We start from the raw sequence: 17,763 nt of genomic DNA on the forward strand, positions 1-17,763 counted from the left end.
CTTCCAACCAGAAGGGGAACAGGAGAAACTAACTTACTTCCTACAAAGGGAAAAGCTATGAAATTAATGCTGGAGAGCCAGAAAAACACTAATTCGAGTATCCAAAAAAGGAGAAGTAGTTTCAAATAGCTCTAATAAGGAACATTTTTAAAGACTTCCAACAAGCAATTAGAGGTTGAGAAACCATATCTGGCAGCGCATTTGATTTCAGAAGGTATAATTAAAGGAATCTAGTCCTTCAAGTCAGAGAAGCCTGTGAAGAACCGCATGGTCTGAATTGCAGCAGGTCTGCAGCCCATTTAAGTGGTTGGACCACGAGTCCTTTAGGACGCTGGAAAAACAATTCTTTTAATACAGATGTGAGCATATATAACAACCCTGCAATGATTTAATTATATATTGACTTGGAATGATACGATTGCTTTCTATGGAGGATTAAATCAGAGTTCTCTCTTTGGTATTGAGGTTGTGCCCCTAATACACTTGGAACCTTCAAAAATAAGTGCTTTAGGGGCCAGCTCCACGACCGAGTGGTTAAGTTCACGCGCTCCACTTTGGTGGCCCAGGGTTTTGCAGGTTCGGATCCTGGGTGCAGACATGGCAGGCCATGCTGACGCGGTGTCCCACATGCCACAACTAGAAGGACCCACAACTAAAAGTATACAACTATGTACCGGGGGGGATTGGGGAGAAAAAGGTAAAATAAAATCTTAAAAAAAAAAGTGCTTTATTTGAACTCAAAGTCTCACTTGGGAGAATAATGAAATCCTATTTATTTTATCACTCAAAATATTTCTAGGAGGCAGATCAACTCTGTTTTTTCAATGGAACTGATATTTTATTTCTGTTACAAAACAAAATGTTTAAGCATCTGTAAAAGTGTAAAAAGGGCTTCATTGACGTAACTGAAGAGTACCACATTGTACATGGTCTTCCAGAGTTGAAGAAAAAAAAGAAGTTAACCTTTAGATGTATTTTGGAGGAGAAAGTCTGTATTCTACACTAAGTTTTCAGGATGGAATAGGTCTAAATTGTTCCTAGTCCTACCAAAGAATGTTCTTAAATATCTTTTTTTTTTAAGATTTTATTTTTTTCCTTTTTCTCTCCAAAGCCCCCCGGTACATAGTTGTATATTCTTCATTGTGGGTCCTTCTAGTTGTGGCATGTGGGACGCTGCCTCAGCGTGGTTCGATGAGCAGTGCCATGTCCATGCCCAGGATTCGAACCAGTGAAACACTGGGCCGCCTGCAGGGAAGCGCACGAACTTAACCACTTGGCCACTGGGCCAGCCCCTTCTTAAATATCTTTTTTAAAAAAATAATAAATTCAGATTCACTTAATATTCCCAAAATAGCAAAGAAAAAAATGAGTTTGTTTACGTAAGGGCACTATATTCTGAGTTGGATCAAGGTTACCAGAATATGATTAACCCTATCATATAAAAATCTTTCATGGTTGCTCCTATACAGGAATATTCAATAAATGGAGAAACAAGGTCACCCTTTCCCAAAAAACTTTAAATTCAGATGAAGGCAGAGAAGACATAAAAAAATATTTGAGTATTTCTCTTTCTCACTTTAATCTGTGGTTTGTATATATCTTTGGGTAAGATCATGAAACCAATCCCACCCACCTCTTAACGTACACGTTCAGAATGAGATTTTCCAAAAAAGGAATATAAGAGCTGAAAGAAAGAACTAACTACATACTAAATACTTGCTCTGCTCCATAACTAAAATGTACCCTTTACTAATGTATTCACTGGTATGTTAAATTTTCCTGTAATCATCATTTCCAAAACAAACCATACTAATACTAAGCAAGACAGAAGGATCTCAAAAAATGAGCAAAGGACTTGAATAGATATTTCTCCAAAGAAGATATACAAATGGCCAGTAAGCACATGAAAAGATGCTGAACATCATTAATCATAGGAAAATGCAAATCAAAATCACAATGAGATATTACATCACACCCTCTAGAATAGTAACTGTTAAAAAAAAAAGGAAAATAAGTGTTGCTGAGGACGTGGAGAAATTGGAACCCTGGTGCATTGCTGCTGGGAACATAAAATGGTGCAGGTACTTTTCAGTTTGGTGCTCTTCAAAATGTTAAACAGAATTACCATATGACCCAACAATTCCACTCTTAGGTATATGTCCAAAAGAACTGAAAAAAAGGAATCAAACATATACTTGTACACTAATGTTCATAGCAACATTTTTCACAATAGCAAAAAGGTGAAAACAATCCAAGTGTCTGTCAACTGATGAATGGATAAACAAAATGTGGTACATACATACAGTGGAATACTATTCAGCCAGAAAAAGGAATGGAGTCCTGACACATGCAACAACACAGATGAATCTTGATACTATGCTAATGAGATAAGACAGTCACAAAAGGACAAATGATATGATTCCACTTATATGAAGTACCGGAACAGGCAAATTTGTAGTGACAGAAAGTAGAATAGAGGTTATCAAGGGTTGGGGGGAGAGGAAATGGGCAGTTATTATTTATTGGGTACAGAGTTTCTATTTGGGATAATGAAAAATTTCCAGAAACGCATAGTGGTGATGGTTGCACAACACTGTGAATGTATATAATGCCATTGAATTGTACATGTGAAAATGACAAAATGGCAAATCTTACATATATCTTTTTACAATGAAAAAGATACATAAGAGGATTCATAGTTTTTCAAAATTCTTCTGGGTACTACGGGAGAGAGAGAGAAAAGACAGTATGCTCTCAACACAAGGTGGGAATGAGCGCCATGTCAGCAACTTTAACGGTGTGATAAGGAAAGAAATGTATAAATCAAAGCTGAGTAGTGATCTGAAATAACTATCAGGACAATACGGGCCAATAAAACTTGTCCCCTATCCTATTCCCATTTGTGCCTGAGTCGAAAGAACATCTTCCACTTAATTGAGCGCTTCTCAAGTTTTGATTTTAAAGATAAACACCCTAAAGGTGCTTACTGTGTTCACTTTAATCATCTTCAAAATGTTTTAGCTTTGTATGGGAACAAAAACTGGCATTTCTCTGAGACTATCACATCCTCAAATGGGACTGCAGATGTCAATGGTTTGTCTTGTGCAGGTCAGAGAACTTTGTTCAAGAGTTACCTTAACACCAAAACGCCTCCCCCCTACACTGTAGCCTGAGGCCTAGGGCAGAGGAGAGGGCAGCTCTCCTTTGGGGGCAGGGGGGTCTCCCAACAACACCCAACTCCTTCACGGGGTCTTCACCCTCTGTAAACTGGTACAAGTCTATTGTTCTCTAGGAGACTCCAAAGGATTCTGGGAGTTAGGGGAGGGACCAAGGGGCAAAAGTGAAATGGTGGCACAAGGTACGCAGCCAAGAGGTTTAGGATTATCATCCAGTTGCTAAGCGACTTCTCAAATCTTCCGACCGCTTCCATCGCTTCTCGCACCCGGTAGGCCCGAGCTCCGTCTCCTCCTTCCACGCCCCGCTCTACTAGCCAATCATCGGACTGGTGCTTGCCAGTCCGGGCCAATCCAGAACACGCTTACTTTGAGCGGGAAAGGCTCAAAAGCTGAGGGAGAGCGAGGTCGGCTAACCGCCCCTTCTTGGCCTTGTCTCCGGAGGGGTAGAGTGGGGGTAACAGGCCCTGGAGGCAGTTGCCCATTGGCTGGGCGGCGGGCCAATGAGGGGGTGCGAAGCCGGGGGCGGGCCTCACAGAAGGGGGCGGGGCGGGCCGGTGCCCGGTCGCGTGCGGGGTCGCGAGCCGGGGGAAGGCAATGTAACGGCCTCTCCCCCCGCCCCTCCCTCCCCGCTCCCGCCCCCCACCCACAGACCGGCTCCAGGCAGCGCCCGGGGCGGCGGCGGAGGCGGTGGCAGCGGCGGGGTGCGGGCTGAGGGAGCCGGGCCTCGACGCCCCCCCTCACCCCCGTGCCCCAGGAGCGGTACCTGGTCCCTGAGGGGCTGGGGGGGCCCCATGGAGGTGAGCGGCCGAGACACCTGCCGGTCCCCTCGCCCTCAGGCCTGAGGGAGGGATTGAGGTAACCGGTGGGGACGGGCCGGGGCCGGGGCGCGCTGGGTTCGGAGGACGGCGACGGTGAGGAGAGGCTGAGGGGCGGGCGCGCCCGCAGACGCGGTTCTCTGAGGAGGCCGGGCCGGGCGGGAGCGGGCCCGGGCCGGTTGGGAGCCCCGACGGGGCGTCCGGGCGGGGGGCGCGGCAACAGCTCGGGCCCGGGCTGGGGGGCGCGACGCCGGGGCCGCGGCCACCGCCTCCACGTCGGGCGGGGGGGCGGCCTGTCAGGGCGAGCGCGCGGCGCGGCGCGGGCTGGGCGGCCGACGGCCCGGAGGCCGAGGGGGAGCCCCGGGGGCGGGGCGCGGCCGCGGCGGGGTCCTCGGGGAGCGGCGGACGCGGGGCCGCGGCTCTGCGCTGCCTGACGTCTGTGCCGTCCCCGCTCCCGCTGTGTGCAGCCGAAGGTGGCGTTCCGCGGAGGTGCGAACCGCTGCTGTGGCCTCGGCGCCGACGCCAGCCGGCTCCCGGACGTCTTCAGCAGCGTGATGTTGACCGGCTCCACTTCCTTCTACGACTGCTACAAGTCGCAGGTCCAGCGGCCCCTGCCCTTGCTCGCGAGTGTATCCCAAATCGGATCCATTTACCCCGGCCGATCCACATCGGTCTTAAATTGCTCCAAGTTTAGGACCAGAAAGCGAGGAACAGCAGGTTAAATACAGGGTTTGCAGAATACGTACTTTGCTTTGAAAACAAGGATTACGATTTTTCATTGATTCTTGTTTTCATCTGGCCCTCAGCATAGCATGATGCCAGAAATGTAAGAAAATCCCTGTTTGCGTAGGAAGACCACAAAATATTTTTTCCTTCAAGCATTTATTGCAAGTTAGTAGAAACATAAATTTTGATAGTTTGAAGGTGAAGTTTTTTCACTCGTTTATTCTCTGGCTTTAACACTGTCTTAGGTTACATGCTACCTTTTACTTCACCGAAAACGTTTAATTTTGTTAGCCATATTAAATTAGTCTTAGGGTAACGTAAGTCATTTTCATTTAAAAGTATTTAACCAGGACGTCAATGTTGATATTGTTCGCTTTGAATTATAACAATACCTTGAAATAAATTATTTAATCCACACTGCAGCCTTGTATAGTATTATGCCCGCTGTACAGACTGAGAAACTGAGGCTGGGAGAGCTTGTTTTGTGCCCTGAGTGACAAAACCCAAGTGGAACCCAGGTCTTTTCACTGCCAAGACCAGGATTCCCCTGCTGTCTGTAATGTTTATATCGCTGCTAAAATTTACTTGAATTTAATTTCAGTTGATTGTTTTACGTATATCAAGGATATAAGTGATACATTTTGCAGTCATCAAGACTAATTAAAATGCCAACCCTAAGCATTTGCCTATTTAATTTTCATAAATGTTTTAACTGAAAAGGATCCAGATGTTTAAAGTATAACGATGTTTGAATCAACCACATTAGTTTCTTGTTTTGTTCTAGAATACAAAATTTAGATCAGTCTTCTAAAAGGACTTAATTTTTCTAATTCTCAAAACTTATTTTAAAATGTAAAATGTACTTGAAAGAATACTCCCAAAATATATTTAGTTTCAAATACTGTTTGCCTAATTTGACATTACATAATCTGAAAATGCTCTTTTGTTCAAGCAACTATTTCAAAAAGATGAACATTTATGTATGTCACTTTGGATACTTAACACCTAAAAGAGACTTATGGTAGACCTATGATAAAAACTTCAGAACTAATGGAATAAAATTATGAAAGGTTCTAAAGATAAAAGCCTTGGTAAAAGTTACTAACTAACATCTGGAAAGGTAGTTTTTAGTGGCACTCTTAGCAAAATCCCTTCTGTGCCTCAGTTCCCCCAACTTCAGAATAGTGATCATAATATAAGCTATAAACAAGAAAATTGTAGTGTAGGTTTAAAATAGTAATCATAACCAGAATTTAAACAAATAGTTGTAAAATATTTGAGAGACTTGAAGATAGGTTATTGGAGGGAATTAATTTTCATATTTTATTGATATAATATAAACTCAGTGTTGTATGTTTAAAATGTTGTTTTTCAACTATCATGTCTATGAAGAACAAAAATTTAGGAATATTTGTCTTTTCTCTTTATATAAATTTTGATTAAGAAAATAAAAGCAATTAGAAAATATTTTTAGCCAGGATTATATCTCTTCTGTATTTATAAAAAATGCCATTTCTCTTGTGTTTATATCTGAATATTCATAGTAATTACATCTCAAGTTTTTGTAGTTCCTTATTTGAAGAGTTAAAAATTGTGTATCTATACTTCTTTAAACAAACATTTTCTAGAATAGAATACATCTAAATTAATCTTTTTTATTTGTTGTTTGTTAAATTCATTCTACTATTTTAAGTGTTTTAAATTATTTTACTGTACCTCAGCATCTTTTGGAAGAAGACAGGATTTTAAATAATTCATAAAATCTTAAAATTCGAACTTTTTACCTTATACTCAAAGTTCATGATAGAAGTGTTCACGAGAAAAAGAAAAATGAGCTTGTATTTTTCTTCTAATTGTAGTAATATCTTTAAAGTTTCCCAAGAGATAACATTTCATATATCATCTCATTTTTATATATCTTTTGGAAATAGAAACTAGGCTGAATAATTAATGATATTGTTTTAAAAGGCCCTAGAGTAGGAGTAAGGCCTTGAATTTGGGTTTTAGTTTTGTCACCTGTTGGCTCAGTAACTTGTAATCTCAGTTTCCTTGTTTTTAAAATACAGAGAATACCCAGGTCACAAGATTGACTGAATACAATAATGTTATGTGGAATTTCTTTGAAAATTCTATATAAATGTACATTAACTTTTGTTTCACAGATTGGGGGCATCAAGACTGAGTTTTGTAAAAGATTTATTTATTAAAAATAACACTGCTAGTGTCCGCATAATGCTCATCTGTTCAAAAAATTCAAATTGCAGTAATTGTAAGTGTTTATACCAGGGACAAACAACAAGTACCAGGGGCCAGATCTGCTGAGTGCATGTTTTTGTAAACAAAATTTTATTGGAACACGGCCACTTCCATTTGTTTACATATGGTTGCTTTGGTGCTAGAACAGCAAAATTGAGGAGTTTCAACAGAGACCTGAACAGCCAGCAAACCCTAAAATATTTATTATCTGGCCTTTTACAGAAAAAATTTGCCAACCTCTAGTGTAAAGTAAGCTTAAGGGGCTAAGTCTAGATTTGATTTTGTTTCCCAACTCTTATGCATGTGTTATTTCCTCTAATTTCTTATTTCACTATTATTCTGTAATAGATGTAGTTTAGATGTGTCTGATATACAAACATTTCTTTAAAATTTCAGAGTGAAGACAGTGTTGACCTAAGGCAGACCTATACTCCACTTTCTTCATCAACAGAATATTCAAGTTCTGTAGATTCTTCGCTTTTCTATGCACCATGGTCCACTTATGGAGATGATATTAAACAGCCTTCTAATTCTCAGATCAATGTAAAGAACAGGTAAATTAATACATTAGATTCTCAGGCTAAATGAAGTGTTTTTAAGTTTGATTACATAGGAACCCAGTTGTATTAGCTCTTTGTTCCCTATATCAGCATTTTAATGTTATGGCATTATAATTTTATGTTTACCAAATGTTTAGGAAGCCCTAAACTGGGCAATTATGTATGTATAATTTTTAGCTTATTACTTTTGTTATATTCATTAGAGGCATCCCTTAGTAAATCTTAAGTTCCTCTTTCTAAAGATAACTTATATAAATGAGTTACAATTTTTAGATCTATCTTTTCATCAGTTCTAAATTTTCAGTAATTTTTTTCCTTCACAAGTACACTACAAACAGGATTTTATCAAGCATAAGATACTTTTAATTATTTTTCTATTCAATTCCACAAATAATAAGGGCCTACTCTATGCCAGATTCTCTCCTACTGGGAATATTATAATTAACATGGCAAGTATTATCCGTGCCTTTATAGATCTTACGATAATGACAACGACCACGACAATGATGACCATGATGATGATTTGCCAGGCATGCAAGTATAGTGAGGTTTAAAAGAGGAAGTATAGGGTATTATGGGAGCCTATTGCAAAGAGAAGCCTAAGGGAGAGACATCTATCATAAGGGAGCCGTTGTTTAAATTATATATAAGGGAGCAGTTGATAGAAGCTGGTGCATCTTTAGTTTAACCAGGAAATAATTATTTTAAAAATCTTATTAATTAAAAAGATTGTTAAAAATTTAAAATTTTTGGTAAATTATGAGTGATTTTATTAGAAAGACTATAATATATAATTCTACAAAAAACAAAAATGTTTTTTAAGTTGATACATATTCATTGAAAAAATTCAGACTTTACAGAAATATATAAAGAAAAGCGGAAGTCCACCATAACCCTGCCTCCTCACCTTTCAGTAACAGTATGAACAGTTTAGTGTATATTACATTGAATATTTTTCTAGATATATACTAATACATTATTATACAAAAACTTTATATTGAATCTTGATGAAATAACAAAATGAAGTGGAAAAAGCATTAGATGTGTAGGTAGACTATTTGTTCAGCAAGTGTGTAGTAAAGTTTGGCAAAACATATACCCTTGCAAAATACAAGTTTCTTAATATCTCAAATGATCATTCATTCAACAGCTGAATGATTACTAATACCTGCCCTTCCTATGTTATGAAGATCAATGAAATGTTTGCTTATTATGCAAAATAAAAGGTACTTTTATTTCTACAATGTCCTTATACTATGAAATACTAGAAATAAAATATGAAAAAACAAGAAGTTACAATTTAAAACAGCATATTATTTCTAGGAACAAATTACCCAAATTCCATAGGAAGTAAAAAGGCAGCACCAATTTTCCATCTCCTTGTGGTTTTTACATTTTGTATTATTTAGACAGCATTAGTCACCAGGTAGGATTTCAGAAACTCCAGTTACCTCTTTGGCAAGGACTTAGGGATAGTCCCCATATCTGTTACATTTAAGGGACAACTGCAATATTGCCGTGGTATCCAGGATGACCATATCACATTTTACTTTGTAATCCAACATTTAGTATAAAGAGTCACCAAAATAGAGCAGCAGGTTCATATGGTTTTCAAATCACAAATGAAAAACTGAGCAAGTACTGATGGACTGATGAATAATAGGACCAGACATGCTTTCAGGAGCAGCCATGGTACCAAGCATCTTTGGTCAGAGATTTATATCTTGGTTGTCTAAAATGAATAGGATGTGTTTTGGAGAAATAAGACATAAGCATATATTGTGAACTAGACATAGAATTTGAAATGAAGGAGAAATATTTATGTAGCATAGATGCTATGTTAAAATGGAAAATATTCTTGAGTTCCTGTTCCCTCTTTATTTGAAATGATAGTATAGATTCAATCCAAATATTTTATAGAAAAATAATGGTAGAATCAATCTGGAAATAGAAATCAATATACTGGATTTCGGTATGAGTAAAATACTTTACATGAGATATTCATTTATTTTTAGGATTCAAACAGAAAGAAATGACTATGGCAGTGAAACAGACTTATATGGACTTGTGTCTAACATTTTGGAAGAACAAGATAAGTCACAGCCATATTTTGCTGAGGGGTTAGTATATTATATTATAAATACAGTATTTAGTATGTAGTAAGCTTTTAAATTCAATATACTAGATTAGCCTATTTATTAACTTTTATTTTTACTTAATAGAGAATCATCTGACAATAGACATCTTAATTCAAATATTTGTTTTTAGGAGCCTTGATTTTGCTGAGGTACTTGCCATACAATTGAAAGTTTCAGTCTAAGGTTTAATTTGCTATTAAGAATTTTCATTTGGAAAATTATTCTTGCATAATTCAGAGCTATTTCCCTTGAGTTCATGAGCTAAAGTTTGGCTTAAAGAGTATACATTCCAAGGAGCTTTTATAATGTATATCTCAAAGAATAAAACTATCATTTGACTGCTGTGCAGAAATACATATGGATTTTATTCATGTGGTAAAATTTTTTAAAATATGCTTTAATTGTTTTATTTGGGTATGGAAGCCATATTAGCCAAATGCCCTATTTCATAAATAGCAAAGTATGCAGCACACATGTAACTAATTAAAATATTTTGGTTTCAATAATAGTTTCAGTAAAACACATCTTTTTTAATTAAAAAAATTGTGGTCAACAACACTTTTGTATTATATAATAACCTAATTAAAGGAGAAACTTATTTTGTTTTCTGCTTACTGTAGATAAACAATTCATGTAAGACTGTGCAGTCACCAGCCTCAGGCCTAAGTTAATGCCTCTTGGGAAAGTATAGTGAAGACATATTAAGGTTAAAATACATTATTTGTATGGCATATAGCACATTTCAAGTGATAGAGAATTATTTGGATGTAATGGTAGCTTATAAGGCAAAGTTGGAAAGGATTAGAGAATGGTGAGGTGGGGCAAGATAAATATTTTCGAAAACCTTTCCTACCTTCTCCATTGAGGACATAAAGTCTTTTAAAACCTAAGTTGTAATTAAATATATTTACTTGTTCTAGGACCTGCTCCTCCAATTTAAAGTCAGTTTGGCCATTGAACACAAGCAGATTTGCAGATCACCATGACCTCTTAACAGAAACCAAAAGGCCAATAGATACAGCCATCTCTCAGCAAGCTTTTTATAGTGGTGAATCTGTCTCAGCAGCGGAAAAGCCATACCTGTATAATAGTAATCTCACACCACAACAAAAAATAGATGAACTTTATCATGGATTTACTGGTTTAGACCTTGAAGAACAATGGATGTACCCCTCACGAAGTGATCATTCTAACTGTTACAATGTTCAGACAAATGATACAGCTAAGACAACATTCCAAGAATATCCATTTATCAAAAACTGTTTTACACCACAAACTGGTCTGTCTGACATCATGAAAGAATCAGGAGTTGATACTTACCTTTATGGAAGAGAGAAAATATGTGCTAAAAGTCTTGAAGCACCATTACAGCAAAAAAGGGCAGAGATGTTTCTTTCTCAATTTAACAGATACAATGAAAATGCAGATTATTGTAGATACCCAGAATATGCTCATCCTAATAAGGCTAAGCTTAATAAGTGTTTGAATTTTAGTGTCCAAGATAGTAAAAAATTAACCAATGGCACAGCTGAAACACCAACTGTAGAAGCAGACACTTACACAAAGTTATTTCAGGTTAAACCAGCAAATCAGAAAAAAATGGAGGAGGCAATACCTGACCAGCAGAATTTCACATTTCCAAAAGCTACGCCACATCTGACAGAAAAACAGTTTGCAAAGGAAGCAGCATTCACTGCTGATTTTGGCTTAAAATCAGAATATGGACTAAAACCTCACACAGCCTGTTCAGTTAATAGCGATTTTGCTAATGTCACAGAAAAGCAACTGTTTGCTAAACCTGATCCCCCAATCTCTGAGTATTTTAAATCAGTGAATTTATTATCAAACTCGGCAACATCTTCAGGAGCTATCAACTTAAGTAGACCAACTTGGATGAATGTCCAAACAAAAAATAACACTCCTATTCCTTTTCGAAATCAAGGTAACTTGATGAAATTAAATAGTCATTTAAGTGCAGCTTCAAAAGGTTCTAACCATTCTGCAGATTTCCAACAACTATCATCCACAAATTTAACCCAAAATAGCAATTTATTTCAGAAGTATTGCCAAGAAAACCCTTTAGCATTTTCTAGTTTTGATGTCAGTTTCGGTGGTGCAGAAAGAATTCAATCTGTCAATCACATGGAAGGACTGACAAAGACTGGAGAAGAAAATCTCTTTGAATCGGTTACCGATAAAAAAATAAAGCAGCCAAATGGATTTTGTGATAACTATTCAGCTCAACAGTATGGGATCATTGAAAATGTAAACAAACATAATTTTCAAGCTAAGCCCCAGAGTGGACATTATGATCCTGAGGATGGTCCAAAGCATTTAGATGGCTTATCTCAAAATACATATCAAGATCTGCTGGAGTCACAGGGTCATTTTAATAGCCACAGACAGGGAAGTGGAGACAACAATATTAATAGCCGTGTGACTCGCACACAGGCATCATGCTTTTCTAATAATTATATGATGGGAGATTTAAGGCATAATCAGAGTTTTCAACAACTTGGTTCAAATGGGTTTCCTCTAAGATCTACCCACCCATTTGGCCATTCAGTTGTTCCACTGTTGGATTCCTATGATTTGTTTTCTTATGATGACTTAAGCCATTTATACCCTTATTTTAATGATATGATGTATGGTGATAATTCCTTTTCTGGTTTCGTGCCAACTTTTGGATTTCAAAGACCAATTAAAACCCGTAGTGGACCAGCCAGTGAACTTCATATTCGTCTAGAAGAGTGCTATGAACAATGGAGAGCATTAGAAAAGGAGAGGAAAAAGGTAATAAAAAGCTGTGTATTTAGGAGTAACTTAGTATGTCCCCTCTGCCTATCTTAATTTTGTTTACCTTCATGTAGTTTAAGAGTACTTGCCTTATTTCTAAGGTGAATTCTTCTACACTGTGCAGTAGTTATAGTCCATACTATAAGGAATTAATTAGATGACTTAAAGACTAAAAAGGGTTGGGGTTTAAAAAAAATTATTTATGTAAAGTTTATTTTGCTTGTGAAGTAGACTTTTTTCCATAATGGGTTAAAAGTTTATTTCTTTGAATTTTTTAAGTATTATGCTGTTGGAATGCTCAGGTATTTTCTATGAATTAAGTATGACAGAAAAATACTGTGGTACTGTGGTTTGTATTTGTTGTCTTTTGATACCAAAACAAGTTTTATTTAAAGGAATAATTTTCTATTTTTAGGCCTATGAGAAATATTCACGATTGAATCATACTTAGAAAATTCATCATCTAAAAATTATATAATTTTTTACAGACTGAATTGGCCCTTGCCAAGAATTACCCAGGAAAAAAAGTATCCAGTACTAACAATACTCCAATTCCAAGGCTGACTTCCAACCCATCTAGAGTTGATCGCTTAATTGTGGATGAACTTCGAGAACAAGCCAGAGTAAGCTGTAAAAGCATCCAATAATGGATTTTTAAATTGCCTGATAAAATTATAAAACATGTCAGCAAATTAGAGTTCTAAAGGATTTTTAAATCACATTTATGTGTAACTCTCTGAAATATATTCTTTTCCATGTTTGGTCTTAGAATATGATTAATATTTAGGAAGGGGAAAATAGCCTCATTCAATCATTTAAAAAGTAGGTTTAGTAATTTAAATGGTTCCTCTTCAAACCCAAATCACAGTGGAGCTAATCCTCAACAGAAAGCTTTTTTTTTTTTTGGAGGAAGACTAGCCCTGAACTAACATCTGCTGTCAATCCTCCTCTTTTTGCTGAGGAAGGCTGGCCCTGAGCTAACATCCATGCCCATCTTCCTCTACTTTATATGTGGGACATCTGCCATAGCATGGCTTGATGAGCGGTGCCACATCCACACCGGGGATCCAAAGCAGTGAACCCCAGGTTGCCAAAGCGGAACGTGCAAACTTAACCGCTGCACCACTGGGCCGGCCCCCAGAAAGCATTTTTTTTTAAAGCAAAAAGGGTTTTGAATATTATTTATAGGGGGAGTCCCATTTCTTAGTCACAAACATTTGTTTTCTAGCTTGATGAGCAAGCTGAAGCTGTTGCTTGCATTATACAAGATGGTAAGTTAACAGGGACTTACCATATTTCATTTTCTTAACTCTGCACTCTTGAGTTATTCAACAAATATTAAGTATATACATCATGTATTAAATATTGATAAACTGAAGTATGTAGATATGCGTAATTTTATAAAATAGCTTTGTTTTGGAAAAGTAGTAAATCATTTCAAATCAAATGTTGTAAAGAATCCTGATTTTAAGTCATTTTGTAATTTAACAAATGACTGTTCCTATTATCTCCTTTGTAATTTCAGAATTTTCTAATCAACTTTAATAGAGTTGGGTAAATTTTTTTTCTTTTTTGACCTTCTCTTAAAAAGTTACAGTTTTCCAAATAAAAATTTGATGAAAATTCCAGAGAAAAAGCATACAGTGAAACAGGTTGTTTCTGTGCTTGAATAAAAGCCGTTAGGAATTAGAAAAATCAACACAACAGTCTATTTTATTGATTATTAGTTTCTTTCGTGTACCATGCTTCTTTAAAATATAGATATGAACTACTTCAGCAGGAAAAGATTGATTTTACCTAGCTTTCAGCCTTGGTCAATTGAAATTCTTTTATCAAATTTGTAAATTTGTACAATGGAATTTATCAGTGGTATAGTCAGATACTGACGTGGTTTACAGCCAGATGTTATGTTAATAAAAACTCCAGTCTTTTGTTATTTTTTCTTAAAACTGTTCCAAGTTAAAATTCCTTTTTCGGGGCCACCCTGTGGCCGAGTGGTTAAGTTTGCAAATTCTGCTTCAGCGATCCATGGTTTCGCCGGTTCGGATCCTGGGCGAGGACTTGACACCATTCATCAGGCCATGCTGAGGCGGCGTCCCACATAGCAGAGCCAGAAAGACCTACAACTAGAATATATAACTATGTACTGGGGGGGTTTGGGGAGAAGGAAAAAAAGGAAGATTGGCAACAGATGTTAGGCTCAGGTGCCAATATTAAAAAAAAATTCCTTTTTCTCAGTAATACATTTCTAGGCAATAAATCAATGGATTGCAACTGTGGATATTAAGAAATATAATTTTCCCAGCTCTGCTTATGCTTCACATTAATTAGAAGGTTATGTTCATAGCTTTTATAATTTTGTTTTCTCTATATTTATCAACATTAGATCAATAATACACACAGGACAAAAATATTTTTACATATACTACTAGTGTGCTGGTTTTGTATAATTCTGAAAAAAAAAGCTTTTGAAAGTTTATTAAAAATCACCTGTGCAAATTTCTTTCTTTACATTTGTCATTTATTTAAAATGATTGTCTTATTTTAAAAAATATATAATTGGTAGTTCACTGGAGTTTTTTTTTTTTTCTTTTGTTTTCCTCTCAAGAATCAGGTTGGTTGTACAGTTGGGAGGAAAATATTTTATACCTATACACTTTTGTTTTCTCCATGGGCCTGAACTGACATAGATTTATTCCAAGGAAACTTGAGTGTGAGGTTAGAGACATTCATTCAGGTGCCTTTCGCTCCTTAATTGAGAGGTATTTTTCTTCTTGCTGTAATCACTGACCACCACCTTCTTATGTGAATTTTAAATCATTTAGCTCCCAAAGGCAATTATTGTATTTACTTGATGTCCAAATCCTAATTATTCAAAACGTTCTCTTTCCTTACACCTTCAGGATTAGAATTTGAAACACGTTAGGCGTATACAACTATGAAACATACTCCCCTTATTGATGTAATATATCCAGTGCGCTTTTTTAAGTTGAATTAAGCAGAGGATTGAGAGACTTCCTAATTTTCCTTAGCAGTTTTGACAGTTACAGGATTTATTTTGTATTATTTCCACAGTATTTTCTGGATTATAGATTCCTTAAAACTACCACTAGTCAGTATTATGATCTGAATATTTCTGATTTCCAAAAGGAGAACACAGGAGGCCCAGGATGGGCTTGCTGAGGTCAGGATTAATCAATCTAGGACTTCTTTTAGCTCAAATTTTTTTCCTTTGTACTACAGTACCTCCTAAGAATGCTCCATTTTCAGGCTGTTCTCTTATTTGCCGAAAACAATGTCGGATCTTATATTTGCATTAACTGTTTACAACATGGAAATGTTTGAATGTTTGACTTTTTTACTGTTGCTTATTCCCAGTAACTGATGACCTGAAAGCTTTTAGAATTAACATATACAAGTTACAAAAAGACTGACTTTCCATCTTTGTTTCCCCCAGCATGGTGTCAGGACACAGTAAGCGTTCAGTTATTTATTGGATGAATATCATTGCTCTCATCTCTGTTCTGCTTCATTGAAGATTTGTTTTGACTTAAGTTAATGACAGGGCAATGTGGTTACCTGCCTTATCAAAATTTAAAATGTTTCCCTCAGGTTGTGACTTTATTAGGCAAAATGGAACGTCTTCGAAGCTCTCCCCTTCATGCCAATATCTCTACTGCTCTTGATAGACACTTGGAGTCCATTCACATTGTACAGTCACGTAGAAAAGATGAAATTGTTAATGCTTCAAATCGGCAAAGGCAAGGAGTTCCTAGATGCCAAGATGACAGAGGTACAAATATTAATGCATATTCTTTTGATAAGGAAATGAGATCATTTGAATGTTAATAAAATCAAATTTGAGGTTAAAAGGTTGTATTTCTAAAATTTACACTTATCTAAAGAATAAATTTGGTAAATGATACCCACATAATTTACTCCAAAAGTACTTCGATCTATTTTAATTTCATCCATTTAATTATAACAACTCTGTCAAAGTCTGTGTTCTACCCAAAGCACAGTCACTGTCATACAAGTCAGAAATAAAATATCAACACTGTCAAATATTAAGTCAAGTACTTTCGTTAGCTCAGTCAATAGCCATTCTTCTTTTATAAAAATAATACTGTTTGACCACTTAGTAGTAGCCCAGCACTGGACTGTGTAAGAATTAAGAGACATTTAAGTGATATCTAATGTGAACTGACCCTGAACGTTTCTTTTACAGATGTTTTTGCCCTTGCCTCAGCCATTAAAGAGATGTGTGTGGCTACTCGGAAAGCACGTACTACACTGTGGTGTGCACTGCAGATGACCTTGCCAAAAACAGCCAGTACCGCTGGCCAAACAGATGTGGAAAAGGCTTTACAAGATACAGTAAACTGTGAAGATAAAGTCCATGAAAGCATAAATAGTAGTAATCCAATGAACCAGAGAGGTGAAGCAAACAAACATTAAGGAATTGCCAGCAGCAAGAAGAATAAAAGCTCATAAGTAAATGTATCAAGACATGCTAGAAAATTTAATGAACTTGTTAAACTTGAAAATTTCAGCACATTAATTTTCTTTCAGATTTAAAGTTAATACCTTAATGAAGTCTAACTTCTATTTAAAAATCTTCTATTTGGAATGAATCAGATATAGTTTAAAGTGAACTTAAAGGTAAAGTTGACTACTCTAGGAGTTCTGAGTAGTCAAAGATAACAAGTTTTAAGTAAATTAAATACTTCCTAACAGCTAAAATATTGCTTAAACCCATTCTGCAGTGCAGGTAAATGCAAATGTGAAATTCTTCTAGAAGATAAGTTTCATTTAGGTCTGCCTTAGTAAGTATAATTCCAAATAATGAATCTATGTGACTGTAACCCATTTATGGCTACAGTCTAGTAACCAAGACAAGTTTTGATTGTGATATAAAAGTGTTTTCCTTACAAAACTGGATAATACCTAGGAAACAGGAAAACAAGGATGAACCCAATATTCATGTAAAAATTTAATATTTAAAATACTACCATATTTATAAATTTGAAATCTTAGTGCCTATATAGCACTAAGGAGGGAGGTATATGGAGGGAAATGCATCTGATTCTCCTAAATTAGTGATAAAAGTGCCAGGGTAAAAACCATGCAAGTTACTGAATATAAAACCTGTTCAAATCATTTGTGTATATTCTTAAAATTTAATTATACTATCAATTATTAAATATTTCCAATTTTAAAGTATTTAAATTGAATCAAAACATTTCCTTTATCTGGATCTTTTAGATTTGATGCACAGTAACTAAAATAATGACTA

The 17,763-nt window shown here is 36.5% G+C and overlaps 1 protein-coding gene across 1 annotated transcript; it reads left to right on the top strand.

Moving 5' to 3' along the window:
• Positions 1–3,967: 3,967 nt before the first annotated feature.
• Positions 3,968–17,059, top strand: MEIOC (meiosis specific with coiled-coil domain). Its single transcript, XM_070483925.1, has 8 exons — positions 3,968–3,973; positions 4,459–4,620; positions 7,349–7,527; positions 9,549–9,653; positions 10,592–12,464; positions 12,956–13,090; positions 16,080–16,260; positions 16,696–17,059. Exons 1-8 carry the CDS (start codon positions 3,968–3,970, stop codon positions 16,923–16,925), a joined length of 2,871 nt encoding a protein of 956 aa, XP_070340026.1. The 3' UTR covers positions 16,926–17,059.
• Positions 17,060–17,763: the final 704 nt, after the last annotated feature.

This window comes from Equus asinus, chromosome 13, assembly GCF_041296235.1.
Source record: "Equus asinus isolate D_3611 breed Donkey chromosome 13, EquAss-T2T_v2, whole genome shotgun sequence".
Lineage (NCBI taxonomy): Eukaryota > Metazoa > Chordata > Mammalia > Perissodactyla > Equidae > Equus > Equus asinus.